We start from the raw sequence: 14,865 nt of genomic DNA, 5'->3' as shown, positions 1-14,865 counted from the left end.
TAAGTGTGAAATGGTCACATGGGAACTCATGGGGCACTTTTTGACAGGTCCCTTGCGAAACATTTTGGGCCCAAAAGTTAGCCTGATCCAATCCAAATATCTAAGTGGGCCATAGCAAAATCCTCTCTCACTTTGCTATGGTCAAAGAAGGTAAGACCCAAATCAGACCACTATTTTTAACAGGTCCAAACGGGTCGGGATGGGCAGTCCTATCCTTAACCCAAAATACTCCCACCTAATATCATTTCTATTAATCCTAGATTACATGCACCAAAAAAAACATTGTTGGAAGCATCTAGTTGCAGGAAAAGACAAAAAAATAAGAAGAAGAAGAAGTAGAAAAAAGATACGCACTCCATACAATCCTGGCCATCCAATCTCCACGTCAGTGGTAGGGCATGGAACCCACTTGAATAAGGGCTCACCATGATTTGTGTAGCCCGAATAGCAAAGGAACCGGATCTTAACCGTCCATGAACAGCCTCCTAATACATAACCAAATGCTCGCCAAAATTGCACAAGAGAGAGAGTCCCCACACCACATACATATATATACAAAACCTGAGAGACCAAACACCACACAGTGCTTGGCACGTGTCAAACACAAAACAGAACACTTCCCATGCACTAATGCATGCTTCTTATAGGAATAATCACAACAACCTCCCTATTAGGGCGCGTTTGGATGCATCATCCTATTGAATCTTATTAATTTCAGGTGGAATAACCGAGCTGTAGTTTTCTTTCTTAGCATTCATATTGAGGGTGTGGCCTCTAAATTGCGATTTTGTTAAACAGCAATTCAAGGGTCACTTCCTCATTATGAATACCAGGGAGGCATTTAATTGGTTATACCTGATCTTCATGATTCAATTCACTTGTGCATCCAAACGCAGCCTTAAATTTCTACGTGGGACTCGAATCTGAAGCTCAAGAATGAGTTCACGAGCTCATTGTGGCAGTTTCCGGATGATAATGGAGCATCTCCCTCCACATCAACTCCCTGATCATCTCCTCTCCCAAATCCTCATCTATGTCCAGATCGATCGGGACCTGGGCGGGTGGGTCGGAGTTCGGATCGTAGAGAGGTGACATGTATGGGTGCCGTAGTGCTTCAGTGACGCTGATCCTCTTCGACGGATCAAATACAAGCATCTTCTGGAGCAGGTCAATGGCGAGCGGGTTAGCATTGGGGTAGAGACGGCCAAAGGGAGTCCCTGGGGAGTATGGAAGGGACTTGATGTACTTTCGAGCCTTCGGGTTGTCGATGAACAGAAGGTCTGCCTCCGCCATTGAGCCTAAGACGTTGATGATCAGCTTGAGCTGGTTGAGGCACTCCGTGCCAGGGAAGATGGGCTTCCGCCCGAGGAGTTCGGCAAAGATGCACCCAACGGACCACACATCGATGGAGGTGCCGTAGTTGTCGCAGCAGAGGAGGAGCTCTGGGGCACGGTACCAGCGGGTCACAACATACTCAGTCATGAACTGGCCCTTGACATTGCTGGTCCGGGCCAGGCCAAAGTCACAGATCTTGAGCTCGCAGTTGGCATTGACAAGAAGGTTGCCAGGCTTGAGATCACGGTGGAGAATGTTCGCAGAGTGCAGATACTTTAGCCCTCGTAGCAGCTGCATTTTTGTTTCAGGAGGGAGATGGAGGGAGTTTCAGTTGTGGGTCAGATTGAGTTTTCAGTCGCAAATCAGATTGCATTCGAGATAAATTGTAATTACAAGAAATAAGAAATGTGGAATTTACAGAAGCTGAACTTGAGGGAATTCATTCACCATATAATGAAGTGGATACTCATTGAAATTAAAACTATTTGTTAGTTGGGAATTACATGAACTACTGCCAACAATTCAAATCCAATGGACAACAATTGCTGACTTAGTTAAGGTGTGACATAAAGACCGTTACATAACAGTAAAGGTGGCAACTGTTAAACGACTCCTAATGGCCCCGTAACTGTCATAAGAAGAGAAGCCAATACAGTTTTTTTTTTTTTTTTTTTCCAAAAGAACAAAAAAAATGCCATAAAGGCTGTTATTGCAACCGCCGTTACCATTATGAAATGCCTTGGACATTGTAAAAAAAAAATAGAAAATTCAATTGCTATCAGACATGAAAAAATGGACAGACACGAAAAAGAGAGACTACAACTACTATCATAGGTCTCCTTTTTTTATAATGAAAATAGGGCCCATCTTCACCACACACAGTGTGGACTGAGAGATTCAGTGCATGCACATTGCCGGCCACCACTCAAGATGTTATGTAAGAACTTGAGGTATGTTTCAAAATTGGATTCTGAAAACACGAACTTCACAATACATGTTGGGGTTCTTGTCCACCATCTCTGAACAATAGGAGATTATGCATCTAATCTCCATCTAGTGTCTGGGAACAATGTTTTCCCATTAAAAAAAGCCAAATTCAGTTAAAACTCTCGGTTCTCCTCCTTTATTATTCTTGTTCGGTTGAAAGATAGAAAACCCATCCAAAGCACCTTAGGTGAGTTTCGAACAAAAGAGGAGACCAAAAGAAAATGATAAAAATCACTATTCCGTCTAAGTGTATGGGAACCTTCACATGGGCATAATAGCATTTAGACATGTTGGCATCAACTTCACTCATCTGGACCAGTCATTAGGTTCAACCCACTCTTCTTAACCTACCTTGAGAAAATGATACTGATCAGATGCTCCAGACCTTCCAATAGATGCATGCAAAAGAGGATGGCAAGATAGTCTATAGAAGATAGGTCCAATCACAGATGTTTAGCACCATCAGATTAATACAGAAGAAAGAGCTGACTGGATCCAATGGATGATCCACATAAGTGATGCAACTGCTAAGTGCAAACCATAGTTATAAAACTCGGTGACTCGACTCACAACATGGCCAAGTCAACTAGACTCAACCACAAATCAAGCTGAGTCACTGTGAAACTTGCTAGGTTTGTCTTGGTTCAGACTCGCTTGTCAAGTCAGCTCACATAATCGGTCGACTCAACATGACTCAGCATGACATAAAGCTTCATATGATTCGAACTCACGACCTCAACCAAGCTGTAAACAGAATCTACCGGCAGACCACACACTGGTTTCATGTTCTAAACTGCATATTTTTATATTCATATGTTAAGTGTCTATTAGTGTAATTAAATTCTGAGTTTAATGGTTAAATATCAAATCAAGTCGAAGACTTTGAGACAACGCAACCCTGGCTGTATATCAAGTTGAGTCGAGTTTTCAAGTTCTTAAATTATAATGCCAACAAGTACAAATACAACTGTGCATCAGAAGGTTTCCATACGCTTAGCTGACTAGATCATTTCTCTTTTAATTAAAATCATTTTTTCTATATAAAATGAAAGGGAAAAAGAAATGAAAGGAAAAGAAAGGAAAAATGAAAAGATGATCTCACGAATCTATTGATTCAAGAATAACCGGCTGAACTGTATCGATTCCAATGAAAACCAGTTGACTGTGTCTCAGCTAAGTACAACCCCAAAATCAAGGTTTTCGGTCAAGTAGACTACAAAAACCGCATGTTGAGTCAAACCAGCCAGCCAGCCAATGTTTACTTACCGAGTATGATGCATGGTTCTAAAAATCAGTATCATATCGGCCGATACAGGCATATCGTATCCATATCGGCTCGATATGATATGTGATACAGGGCCATATCAGAATCGGTCGGACCGTATCGGCCCGTATCGGTGCCGATACAGCCAACACGGTTGATACAGGCCTATACACCCATAAACTCCAAATTTGATTTTTTTTTTGTTTTTTTTCCAAAAATTCACTCATGTTTCCTCTTCTTCTGTTAATTTAATCATGGAAGAACCTTAAACAAATGATTTGAATGGGATTTGACAAATCGAATCGAAGTAGACTATTATGGAAAAAATCGGAAAGAAGGAGGGAAACCTTCACTTTCTTTTTTATATTTTCATCTTCTTTTGTTGTGTTTCCAATGTAATGGGCCATTGTTCACCAAATCATGTTTAATTTGTGTTCAATTAGGGCCCATTTAGTTGACCTTCAATAAGTCAAATCGATAGACAACATTCTTATGAAAGAAGGTCCGATGCACCATTGAATACAAGGCAAAACACACACACACACACAAAGGATAGCCCCCCCCCACATTTTTCTGATATTTTTTCAAAATTTTTTGCTTTAAAAAAAAAAATCTGACCGATACAGGCCAATATGGCCCCAATTCCGATACGCAATGTCATATCGTATCATTTTTTTCACAGGGCCGATACGGCAACCGATACTGTCATTCAGAACCATGGTATGATGTGCTCACTGGGGCCTAGGAATTACAAATGAGGTATTTTACAAGGCTCCAGCAGAGATTATGCTCTGTGATTGGGTTTTCAGCTTGTACAAGTACAGTCAAGTAGGAGCCCATGGCTCAGTCATCCAACTCATTGATGTGACAGGCTTCACTCTGGATGGTGCATGCACCAAAAGAACCCCAGACTGAAAGATCCTAGCTAGAGCATAATTGGCTTTCTTTTAGGTGGATGAACTGTCTTTCTTAACCACATGTTTTCTAGGGCATCATTGAAGGGTTGGCAATTTTACACCCGAGTCTTTTGCCACATCCACCATCCTCTGTGGGACCCATCATATCAATAGCGTAGGTCATGGAAAAAGCCCCCATATCTCCCAGACTGGAAGATCCCATCAATCAATATTAGCACATTTTTCAGTTGAATATGGACCCTCGTATTTCTCTTCTGAACCCTTGTATTTATCTTCTGAACCATCTACCCGCATGCCAGTTGAAAGGTTGAGATTGGCCTATGGAGAAGTTTGAAGCATTCTCCATCCACAGCGAGACACAACAGACAAATGGTCCAGATTACCTAACTTTTTTCTTCTTTTTTTTTTTGGCAAGATAAAAATATTATTAAAAGCCCATAAAAGGCAAAACAACAAAAGACGAGAAAACTAAAAAACAAAAACAAAAACAAAAACAAAGGCCTCACCCATGGCCAACCCGACAAGTTAAGGCACCCAATCCCTAAACATTACAAGGGTTCTAGAAAAAACAGCAGCAGATTACCGAACTATTGGCCCCATTTGGAAGAATTGAAAACCCATCTATAATATGCAAATATGCAGGCTATATCTCATAAAATTACCCGACTAAAAAACTCATGATGAATGGAGTTGACTCAATCAAGACTCAGGTTGTGGTAAGCCACTTAACTGGGCTCAGGCCCTCACAGAGTCAAAGTTTCTAGCTTTTCAACTTGGAGTAAATCAAAACATCAAAAAATGACGAGCTGAACCTAATCACCACAAAAGTATTATGGCTATAAAATTCCTGCTGCTTCTGTGCATAAGAAAGATTCACAAGAACTTGTCAAAGAAATAAATACAAGGAAGTTTAGATGCTCCGACTTCCCAAGGAGGTGGGGTTGTGCCATGTCCGGATCACAAGGGAGAAAAGAATAGGAATGCGTTGTACAATGTGGAAAATTGATGCCCACACATGCAGCAACCAGTTTATAGCTGTCCGCTGAAATACCCAAACCAAATGCTACTCAAGCATGCATCTAAATAGACCCCTTCCAGACATAAATCTTAAGGGAAAGTGCTGGAAAGAATCGGCCAAAAGTAATGGCAGACTTGATACTTGGCATGTTGTGATTTACTAATAAAAACGTAAACATTTGGAAAAGAAACAACGCTTTATATAGATCAAATCCATTGGTTCACCGAGTTCCAAAGCAGCAAAAGCCACAGAAGATAGACACAATCAATGAACATAGAGTATATCGTATAAAGTTACCTAAACAATGCCATGAGGGAGATTTTCTTATTCATTCATGGAGAGGCAATCAGCGGTCAGGAGTTTGATCTGCTTAGTTTACCATGAATTACTAATGCTTATGCCCGCACTGGAAAAAAAAAAGAAGAAGGAAAAGCATACCAGACAGTGTCTCAAAAACTCACAGGCCAATTCAGCTCATTTATAGGATCCAATTATCAAGACCATAAACTTCATTTTTATTTTTTTTCTTGATATGAATTTACCAATTGCTTGGCTTGGGCCATCTTAGAAAGAGGAGATGAAAATTAGGTTGGAACACTGCCACCTATAATACCTAGATGCAACATGGAAACTGTACAGATACAGCAGAAGAGTACGATTTTTACACTTAAAACTAACATCTCAAATATGGATAAAAAATGGATCTGTTACTTATTTTTTAAGTACTTGGGTATCATGGTGTTCGTATTGTGTCCTGAAAACCAATGCTTACGTTCTAGACCTCGGTTTCATCTTAACATGATTCATTCATTTGCCTCATTAACGTGTGTAGAACTTGACGTAATGTGATATCTGTATGAGTTAAAGAGAGGGATTCCTCTAGTAGTCCTTAAGAACTTGAGATTGGACACAATGACCACATGCCAAGGGAGAGTTCTAGGCCATGGATCTCAGTACCCTCTTTGACCATGACCACCTAACAGGTTGTATGACAAACCCGTGGTTATTTATTCTTGACGTGGTCATCCTGTGTGAGGGGACCGAAGACAAGTCAGGATGGAAGGTCTCCACCATTGGGCATGATGACGAGTCTGCGTGCCGTTGCCCAACCCTGCATTGGAGTGTATGTGTGCCTTGGGCTCCTAGAGTTGGACCGGTTGAACATTTGCATTGGTGGATGATCAATTCAAGTCTCTACACCGGAAGACCCGTCATGCCTAGATTGGACTGACTTGTGAATGTACTAGAGGTGACAAATCTAATCCTTAATCCTGAGGACATGTGAGGAGTAAAAGGTCATGGTTGTATGTGCTTTGGCTCAACTTTTTGAGGTTACATTGGTAGTTGACATGTGGATGGTGTTGGGTGCATGCATTAGGATCCAATCGAAGCGCACATGATAACACATGAGATCCACTTGTTTGCTTGAGACATGTTTATGGACTGATATTATGGTTTGGACTATCCATCAAATGTTTTCTTAGCTGGCCAGCCCATGCAATATTTTCTAATGATTAACCAAGATTTTTCAACCGTTGATTTGTTCTAAATCAAGCTTGATGGACATCAAATTGTTAAGATCTATTAATCCATCCCTGGTGGCTATAGGAGTGGAGAGATTAATTCAATATGGGTACATGGATAGGCAGGATCACAAACTAGAGATGAAGCAGCACATACCAAAGTCTATAGGGTGGCGAAGCACTATACTTGGTGTCTCCCTAAAACCTTAACACCTTATATATTAATCCTACCCCAAAGGAGGTGGGGAGAGAAGCTCAAACCTCCCTACCCCTTGGGAGTTACCACCTTAGAGAGAGAGAGAGAGAGAGAGAGAGAGAGAGAGAGAGAACCAGTCTCCTCACCCTTTCCCTTCCATCCACGTCCACATGTTTGGGGTCCACCTAGTGGACGGTTCTCATCGTGCGCCCCTAGCCCTATTGCAGTGGTGTGCAGGAGGTTTTCTTCACTTCTCATCTAGGATAGATTAGGAAGAGACTTCCTGATTGGAAGATCGGCATCGAATGGCAATCTCTTTTTTTGCGGCATTGATCTCAAGTATGTATAGACAAAATTTATGTTTATGCTTTTGGATTTGATTACAACTAGATGGGGATCCGTTAATCTAAATAAAATTTGATTTTTGAAAAGTTTACACTTTTGTTGTCTCTCTAAAAAAACCTAACACATTAACTTCCAGCCACAGCTTTCTAGCTTTCTGGAATCTTAGTTCTTTTGATTCGGATGTGGGAATCCCCTAAACATTTGTGCTTTTATGTAAAGTTTCTTGTATTTGGTGCATAATTGTTGCAATTTTGACCCAACGAGGTTTGGGCAAATGGTCTTCACCATAGGTTTGCTCCCTATAGTTGAGGGTTCGATTCCCCTCCTTGGCTTTACCCGATACACGTGGTTGTGGGTGATTGCGTGTATCCGCAGGGATTAGTCTCACTTCAAAAAAAGAGGTGGGGACACCCTGTGTCTAAAAAAAAAATTGTTGCAATTTTGGAAGAAGCTTTTGGGGATTTTGGAAAAATCACTATCAAGCGAGTAGTTTTTCAATTGGCCAGCTTATTTTGGAGAGTTTCACGATGCACCTATAGTTCGTTCTTAAATTCCCAAGATTCTTTTTTTTTTTTTTCTTAATCATGTCATCCTCATCACATTGAAGGAGATAGCATCACCAGTACAGTATGATTTCTAATGTCTATTTCAATTTTGTTATGCAAAGGGATTTATTCCTGTTCACAAAACAAATACAGACTGATTGCCTTTATAATACAATTACAGACTGATTGACTTGACAAATGCTGGTTCAAGGAAAGTGCTAATCAGTGGCAACATTGTAGTTTGTCACAATCACATAAATTGAAAGGAAAGATAACACATGGAGATGGAGAGACATCCATGCCTGTTTCATTCACTGCACAAAGGACCAATCTTTTTACTGACAGTTTCCAAAAGAACTTGAGGATCATTTTAAACAACTGGATTCGACTAGGGAATCTGTCCTCCAATTTCCAAGTATGACTCAGCTGATTCAAAGAAAGAAAAGAATCTCAATTTCTTACACAATTGGAGCTTCAGCTTGGTACTCAGAGATTTGTCAAATGAAGTCAGTTCACCATATCCTTTCTAAAACCATGTACCTACACATCTGTGCCTCTGGTTCAATATTTTTTTTTTTTTTTTAAGCCACATTCCTGTTGTATCCATCTGGTACCCCTGCTGTATCCCGCCATCATAGACAACATATACCAGCTAGCTGCTATGGCCAATTTCTATCTTAATATAATACAAACTACGACCAAAATCAACTCAGTTACTGTCAACACACAGGACCAACATGAGCAGGGCCTGCAGTTCAAATGCATTCGAATGGCACGAAGCATTGGACAAAACCTATCTCCTTGTCAGGCATATAGGAGAAGATCCTGTATACCTCAATCCTCTATACTCATAGTCTCATACTGATGCATCTTTAATTCTTTATGCTAAGATGAATCCAATTTGTACACTGCTAACGGTTGCGTATGGGCCCATGGCCCTCATGGCTTTGGTTTTGGGCCTATGGTTCACAAGTTTCTTAGTGTGTCTTGGGATATGCTGGAAATAAAGTTTATTATACAGGGGTATTTTTGTAATATTTGCTTTTTATTACTTTAATGAAAGAGAAAAGGGGGTGGGGACGTGTAACCCTAACTCATTCCTTTCTTCATCTTTTCTTCTCTCTTCTCTCTTCTCTCTTTTTTTCTATTATTTCTTCTCTTTTTCAATCTCTATGCCAATCTACATAGACAAATTGGGGTATCTGTCTATAACAAGATCAACCCATTTTTAGGGAAATTTTCTCTATGGGTCACACATGTCTGAGACATGTAGGCATGGATATTAGGAAAACCCCTAATTTTATCCTTTTATTGTTTTCCGTTATTAAAAAGAGTATTGATATCTGCTTTAAAATTAAAATACATGCCATTTTCCATACCTTATGCTTTTATGATCAACAGTTTATATACCAGTATCTATCTTCCAATATTATTACACAATGTACAGAATCACAGATGTGTCAGCATGACAGGTTTTCCGAGGTCACCTTGTTTGAAAGATGTGTCCATCTCTAGAAGGTATGCACGGTAACTTAATCAGCAGGGATATTACATCTCCTAATAATGAAGTTTGATTCTTCTTTAATGGTGGGTCCGTTGGCATCTCCCAACACTGTTGGCTTCAATAATAACAGGGATCAAATCTTGTAATAGTTTCTAAAAGGGAGCCAAAATTCGAATCCATCCTAACTGGCAATACAGTAACCATCTCCATACTGGTAATACAATGCATAAAATTGTATATTGCATTACCCAAAGGTGGAAAACTAGAAATGGAGGGCATTTATGGAACTTTAGCTAACAAAGTGGAGCTTCTATTGATTGCTTGCACCAATATATGATGCATGAGATAACTACCACGTTGGGTACACCAATCATCTTTTTAATTTGTCATGGTAAAGTTCTCCACCATCAAATTCACTTCACTTGCATGACCTATGACGAAGATCATTTTAAAGGCATCATCATCATCATCTTAGCCTTTCCCCTAACAATTTAGGGTTGGTTTTTAAATGGTCAATAGATAAATGTTTTATGATCAGCTGCCCACCAAACATCAAGTCATCGACCTTCCTCTTTTACCTTTCCTATTGGAACTGGCCAGGGCAGATCCTCACAGTAACACCACTCACATGCCAACATGGTCCAACCTAGTAATGATTCCCAGCCAACTACTACATGCATGCCACAAAGGGTGAGCAAGCAAAGTGAGGGGGGGGGGGGGGGGGTGGTGGAAGGGTTCAAAGCAAACCACCAAGCACAAAGCATCCACACACATGAAAGGAATGCTCAAGTATTTAGCAACACAAAATAGCAGGGAACCACTGATTATGGTTTGCCAACACAACTCACACGCTGAAATGTTTAGGCCCTACACTGCACCTTAGCACAAGTATTGCATGCTACCCACCAAGGGGAATCAGCAAACACTTGAAGATCATTTCGAAGTCCTCTTCAGAAAAACGCAAATGCCACTTTTTAGCAGCACAAAATAGTTGGGGACCACTGATATGTGGTTGCCAACACAACTCACATGCTGAAATGTTTAGGCCCCACACTGCTGTCACTGCACCTTAGCACAAGTATTGCATGCTACCCACCAGGGGGAATCAGCAAAAACTTGAAGATCATTTTGAAGTACTTTTCAGAAAAACACAAATGTCACTATGTGATGGGAAATCCATACCTGGAAGAGGAAATATTGGCAGTGATCATTGGAAAGTGCCTGAGAGGACTTGATTATCTGATGCAAATCTGTATCCATGAGTTCATAAACCAGATACACATCATTGAAACTTCTCCTGTGGACTGGCATCATGATATCCTTCAAAGCAATTACATTATCATGCCGAAGATGTCGAAGCAGCTTCAACTCCCGTAAAGTTCTGAGTGCATCGACCCGATTCTCAAAGGCATTATTGATTTTCTTAATTGCAACTTTTTCATTTGTTTCCTTGTTCACAGAAGAGCACACAATGCCATAGGCTCCTCTGCCAATGGGCTTGATCGGCACATATTTTGTATCAATCTCAAACAAGGTTTGCCACATTGAGTAGTAATGCTTTCCGAGGGTTCCAGTCCCATTTGGAGGATCGACCAACGTTGCCATTTCTGAAAACCACAATAAAACACTAACATTTGCATTACATATTCTACCATTGTAGAATCATTAGAAAATAAAAATAAAAATCAAAGCATTTATTCCCATAGCAATAAAACAAATTTTCAGATTTCAAAGACCATTCTTGGAAAATATTGATTTCAACGTGAGAGGTTGGAATGAAGATCACACAAAGAACCATGCAAGCTCACTATGGAAAAGCAGAAAAAAAATGGTGCAAATGCTCATGACGTCCACCTTCAACCACAGTGAGAGAAGTCTCTGCAAGAAATCGAGAAAACTATACAACCATAGTATCACCAAGGCAAATAAAAACAACAATGACAGGCTTCACAGAGGTAAATTCACAGCTGTCGCATGCCAAAGGGGCTTGCTTGTGCAAGCCCAGTGCTCATTACATGGGAACCATCATATACATGCCCTGGCCCAAAACTCAGGCAGATCCACTCATCAAGTGGGTCACAGAATATCAATGAATATGACCAGCAATCCACATTTCATGCACATGTCCAGCCCAACATACACATGTGATGTTAACTCGAGAAATCAGCAACATGCAAACAGTGTTAATCATATCATCAAGAGATCACATGCGAACCAAGAACACCATGCATGCACAGGAGAACATTGTGTATGTATGTAAGAGTTTAATGAATATTAAAAAGACTAAAAAGGATTCTCACGTTAGACAATGCCGAGCTACTAATAAAAATCTCTCTCTCCACACCATGAATGCACAAGGAGAACATTGTGTATGTACATAAGAGATCAATGAATATCAAAAAGACCTCTCACATTAGACAAAGCCAAACTACAAATAAAAATCACTCCTCCCTCTCTCTGAAAACCATGCATGCACAAGGAGAACATTGTGTCTGCACATACGAGATCAATGAATATTTAAAAAGACTTCTCACGTGGCCAAGCTACTAATAAAAATATCTCCTTTCTCTGAACACCATGCATGCACAAGGAGAACATTGTGTATGTACATAAGAGATTTTTACCCTAACTCAACCATGCTAAACTAGTTTAATTAGTCTAAAAGCATATCCAAACAACTTAACTAGAATCCTAATTAGAATAGATAATCTCACCAGCCTGGTGCATGTATCGAGAGTCATCTGACTCTCAATGTGTTGATTCACCAGATGTGCAGCCCACCCATAATTTTCAACCAGGGAGCCCGCCTGATGAGTAGCTCTCATCTCGCAGGCATATGGTGATGTTGGCACTTGCAGCCCAGGGTGAGCTGGCAAGTTCACTCACAACATCTCAAGAACAATAGGCAGAATCACACCAGTGGCAAGAGAATCACATATGATTTCTAATTTTCAAACTTCCCTAATCTTACATCCACCAGCTGTGATTCAGTACCGCCTATCACAAAGGTACTTCAGTGACTAACAGAAAAGTAATTTTTTCCTTAATTCACCAAACCCACTTCATATCCAATCAATCTCGAAATGATCGATGAATAAATCTCTACTTTACAAACACGAAGAAAATGCAGAAGCAGATCATTACAACAGAGAAGATAAGGAAATTTCAAGAAAGACAAAAAGAACAGAACATGAAAAAGAAATGGAAAAGAAGGACCCCAGACAGTAATTGCAGAAACTGCAAAAACGAAATGTATCGTTACCTTATTTTCGTCGGTCTTTGATTGATCTCCTTTTTCTTGGATTTTTTTTTTTCAGATACTCGTTTTGAATCCTCTGCAGTTCCCTTCTCTTTTTCCTTTTATACCGTTTAACTCATTTTTCGCATTTCTGGCCTTCCCCTTTGCTCAGACTTCCAACTAATTCTCACTGCTTTCTTCCTGTTGAACTATCTCTGCTTATCTTTCTTCCTCGATGAGCACCGAACTGCTCCTGTTTCACTCAAATCGTTTTATTTCTAGTCTAATAGACCTAGATATCCCGAAAATCCTCCCATTTTCCTTCAACACGAAGCTTTGATTTCCAATGCAACTCACTTGGATATCGGAAAAATCCCCAAAACTCACTGAAATACCTGCTTCACTCCGTCAGATCTCCCACAATCCGCCCAGATTTCTTCAAGATTCTGCTCAAAACCCTCCTTGCTTCAATTTCCACTGAAATTCTCTCAAGTCCTCTATTTTCTTTGAAATTCCACCCTACTTCTCTTAAATCTTCCAATCCTTCTCTTGATTGGCCACCGATCGTCTGGTTTAGCTCGAATCGCAACCAAATCTTCAATTCCCTTCCAGATACTACCCTGCTTCTCTCAAATCTTCATGAATCTTACGATCTTTCTCGGAAGAAACCCTAATCCTCTCTCTTTTCTTGATATTTAGCCGTAAATTCACTCCAACCGCAGCGAACCGTCCGATTTCTCTCGAATTCGAGCCTAACTCACTTTCCTTTCTCTCCAGCCGTTGGATTTCTGTAGATCGATTCCGTCTCTTCTCGCTAACAGATGAAAGAGAGATTTCTGGCGTGGCGCAAAACCCCACTCCGATTTTCACTCCGCAACTGACAGCCAAACAGCTCTCGTTGTTAGAAAGAAATAAGCACCGTTGGATTCTCGGCTCGGCTCGGTCTGGCTCCCCACCCGGCGCAACGGCTAAATTTGCATTGAGCGCTGACTGTTCCAGATTTTTTAAAGAACTCTGGCTAGCCCGACCACGCGTACTCGTACGGAGGGCGTGCCTACAACTACCAAGCACCACGTCTGGGACATTTACATCAGATCTATGCCGTTCATCATGTGAACCAAAATATTTTCACCGTGGATCCTAAAATTCATTTCAATCCAAGACTTATGTGTGCTGAAACACAGGGAATGGTGTAAAATCATCCCTCAAACCTTTAAATTGACTTGGTATGGCCTACATAATTTTTTGAATTTCCATATTTTCATGGAATTTCATTCATCCTTGTGTGGCGCATCTGGTGAGTTGATTGGATCTGATATAAACACCACCATTGACCCCCGAAAGAATGTGGATGATTTTAATGGTGGGACTTCACATCTCAACTGTAACCAATGGTGTGGCCCATCTGAGAATTGCACCAACATAATTTTTTAATTACAAATTAAAAATAGAGTGGCACACCTTATGGACGGTGTGGATCTCATCAACATCAATTCTTACATCCACGTCAGCAAAATAGTCACGTAAGCGTTTTCGATTTTTTAACGACTTTTTCCGGATATGCATGGCGGTGCGTATTCGCACGGGTTTTCCTGAAAAGCATAGGTTGGCAGCTTGCCCGTGCCATCAGACACACGTGCCAGATCTTGTTCCACATGTTAAATGCTAGATATTATTTCATCGTGGGGGGCCCACGTCGTGCAGATGCGCCGGTGCCAAAAGATCAGGTCCACACAATCATCAGATGAGACTCGATTCTATGTTGAATCCAGACCGTTGGCCAACTTTAACGGTGCGTTTGTTCGTATTCCTGTGGCCCGCCTAAGAAGTGGCAAGCCTTAATTTTTTAGAATGGGCATTTACACGGTGAACATATCTTGATGAACGGATTGGATCTTGAACTTAGATAACACAATTCCTATAACTACGAGCGCGGGTGCACAGGTGTGCAGTACATCTCCCAATGACGAGAGAGTTAGTGACTCCGCCAAAT

General features: G+C 40.7%; 1 protein-coding gene across 2 annotated transcripts; it reads right to left on the bottom strand.

Annotated features, from left to right (window-relative positions):
- Positions 1-605: 605 nt before the first annotated feature.
- LOC131237911 (mitogen-activated protein kinase homolog NTF3) lies at positions 606-13,838 on the bottom strand. Of its 2 annotated transcripts, none has more exons than XM_058235967.1 (3): positions 12,897-13,838; positions 10,817-11,261; positions 606-1,626 (listed from the first exon to the last, which is right to left on the bottom strand). In XM_058235967.1, the coding sequence occupies exons 2-3, from the start codon at positions 11,237-11,239 to the stop codon at positions 943-945; spliced, it is 1,107 nt and encodes a 368-aa protein (XP_058091950.1). In that variant the 5' UTR covers positions 11,240-11,261; positions 12,897-13,838; the 3' UTR covers positions 606-942. The 2 variants fall into 2 exon arrangements, with proteins under 2 accessions (XP_058091950.1, XP_058091949.1); XM_058235966.1 differs by having other exon boundaries at positions 10,817-11,241; positions 12,897-13,837.
- Positions 13,839-14,865: the final 1,027 nt, after the last annotated feature.

This window comes from Magnolia sinica, chromosome 2 (assembly GCF_029962835.1).
Source record: "Magnolia sinica isolate HGM2019 chromosome 2, MsV1, whole genome shotgun sequence".
Lineage (NCBI taxonomy): Eukaryota > Viridiplantae > Streptophyta > Magnoliopsida > Magnoliales > Magnoliaceae > Magnolia > Magnolia sinica.
Note: the sequence above shows the minus strand (reverse complement) of the source record. Positions and strands in the feature narration are given on the sequence as shown.

Excerpts from the sequence above, each read along its gene's own strand:
- LOC131237911 (XM_058235967.1), bottom strand. The coding sequence starts at position 11,239 with ATGGCAACGTTGGTCGATCCTCCAAATGGGACTGGAACCCTCGGAAAG. Across the intron at positions 1,627-10,816 it reads GCCAATATTTCCTCTTCCAG|CTGCTACGAGGGCTAAAGTA; the intron begins GTATGGATTTCC and ends ACAAAAATGCAG.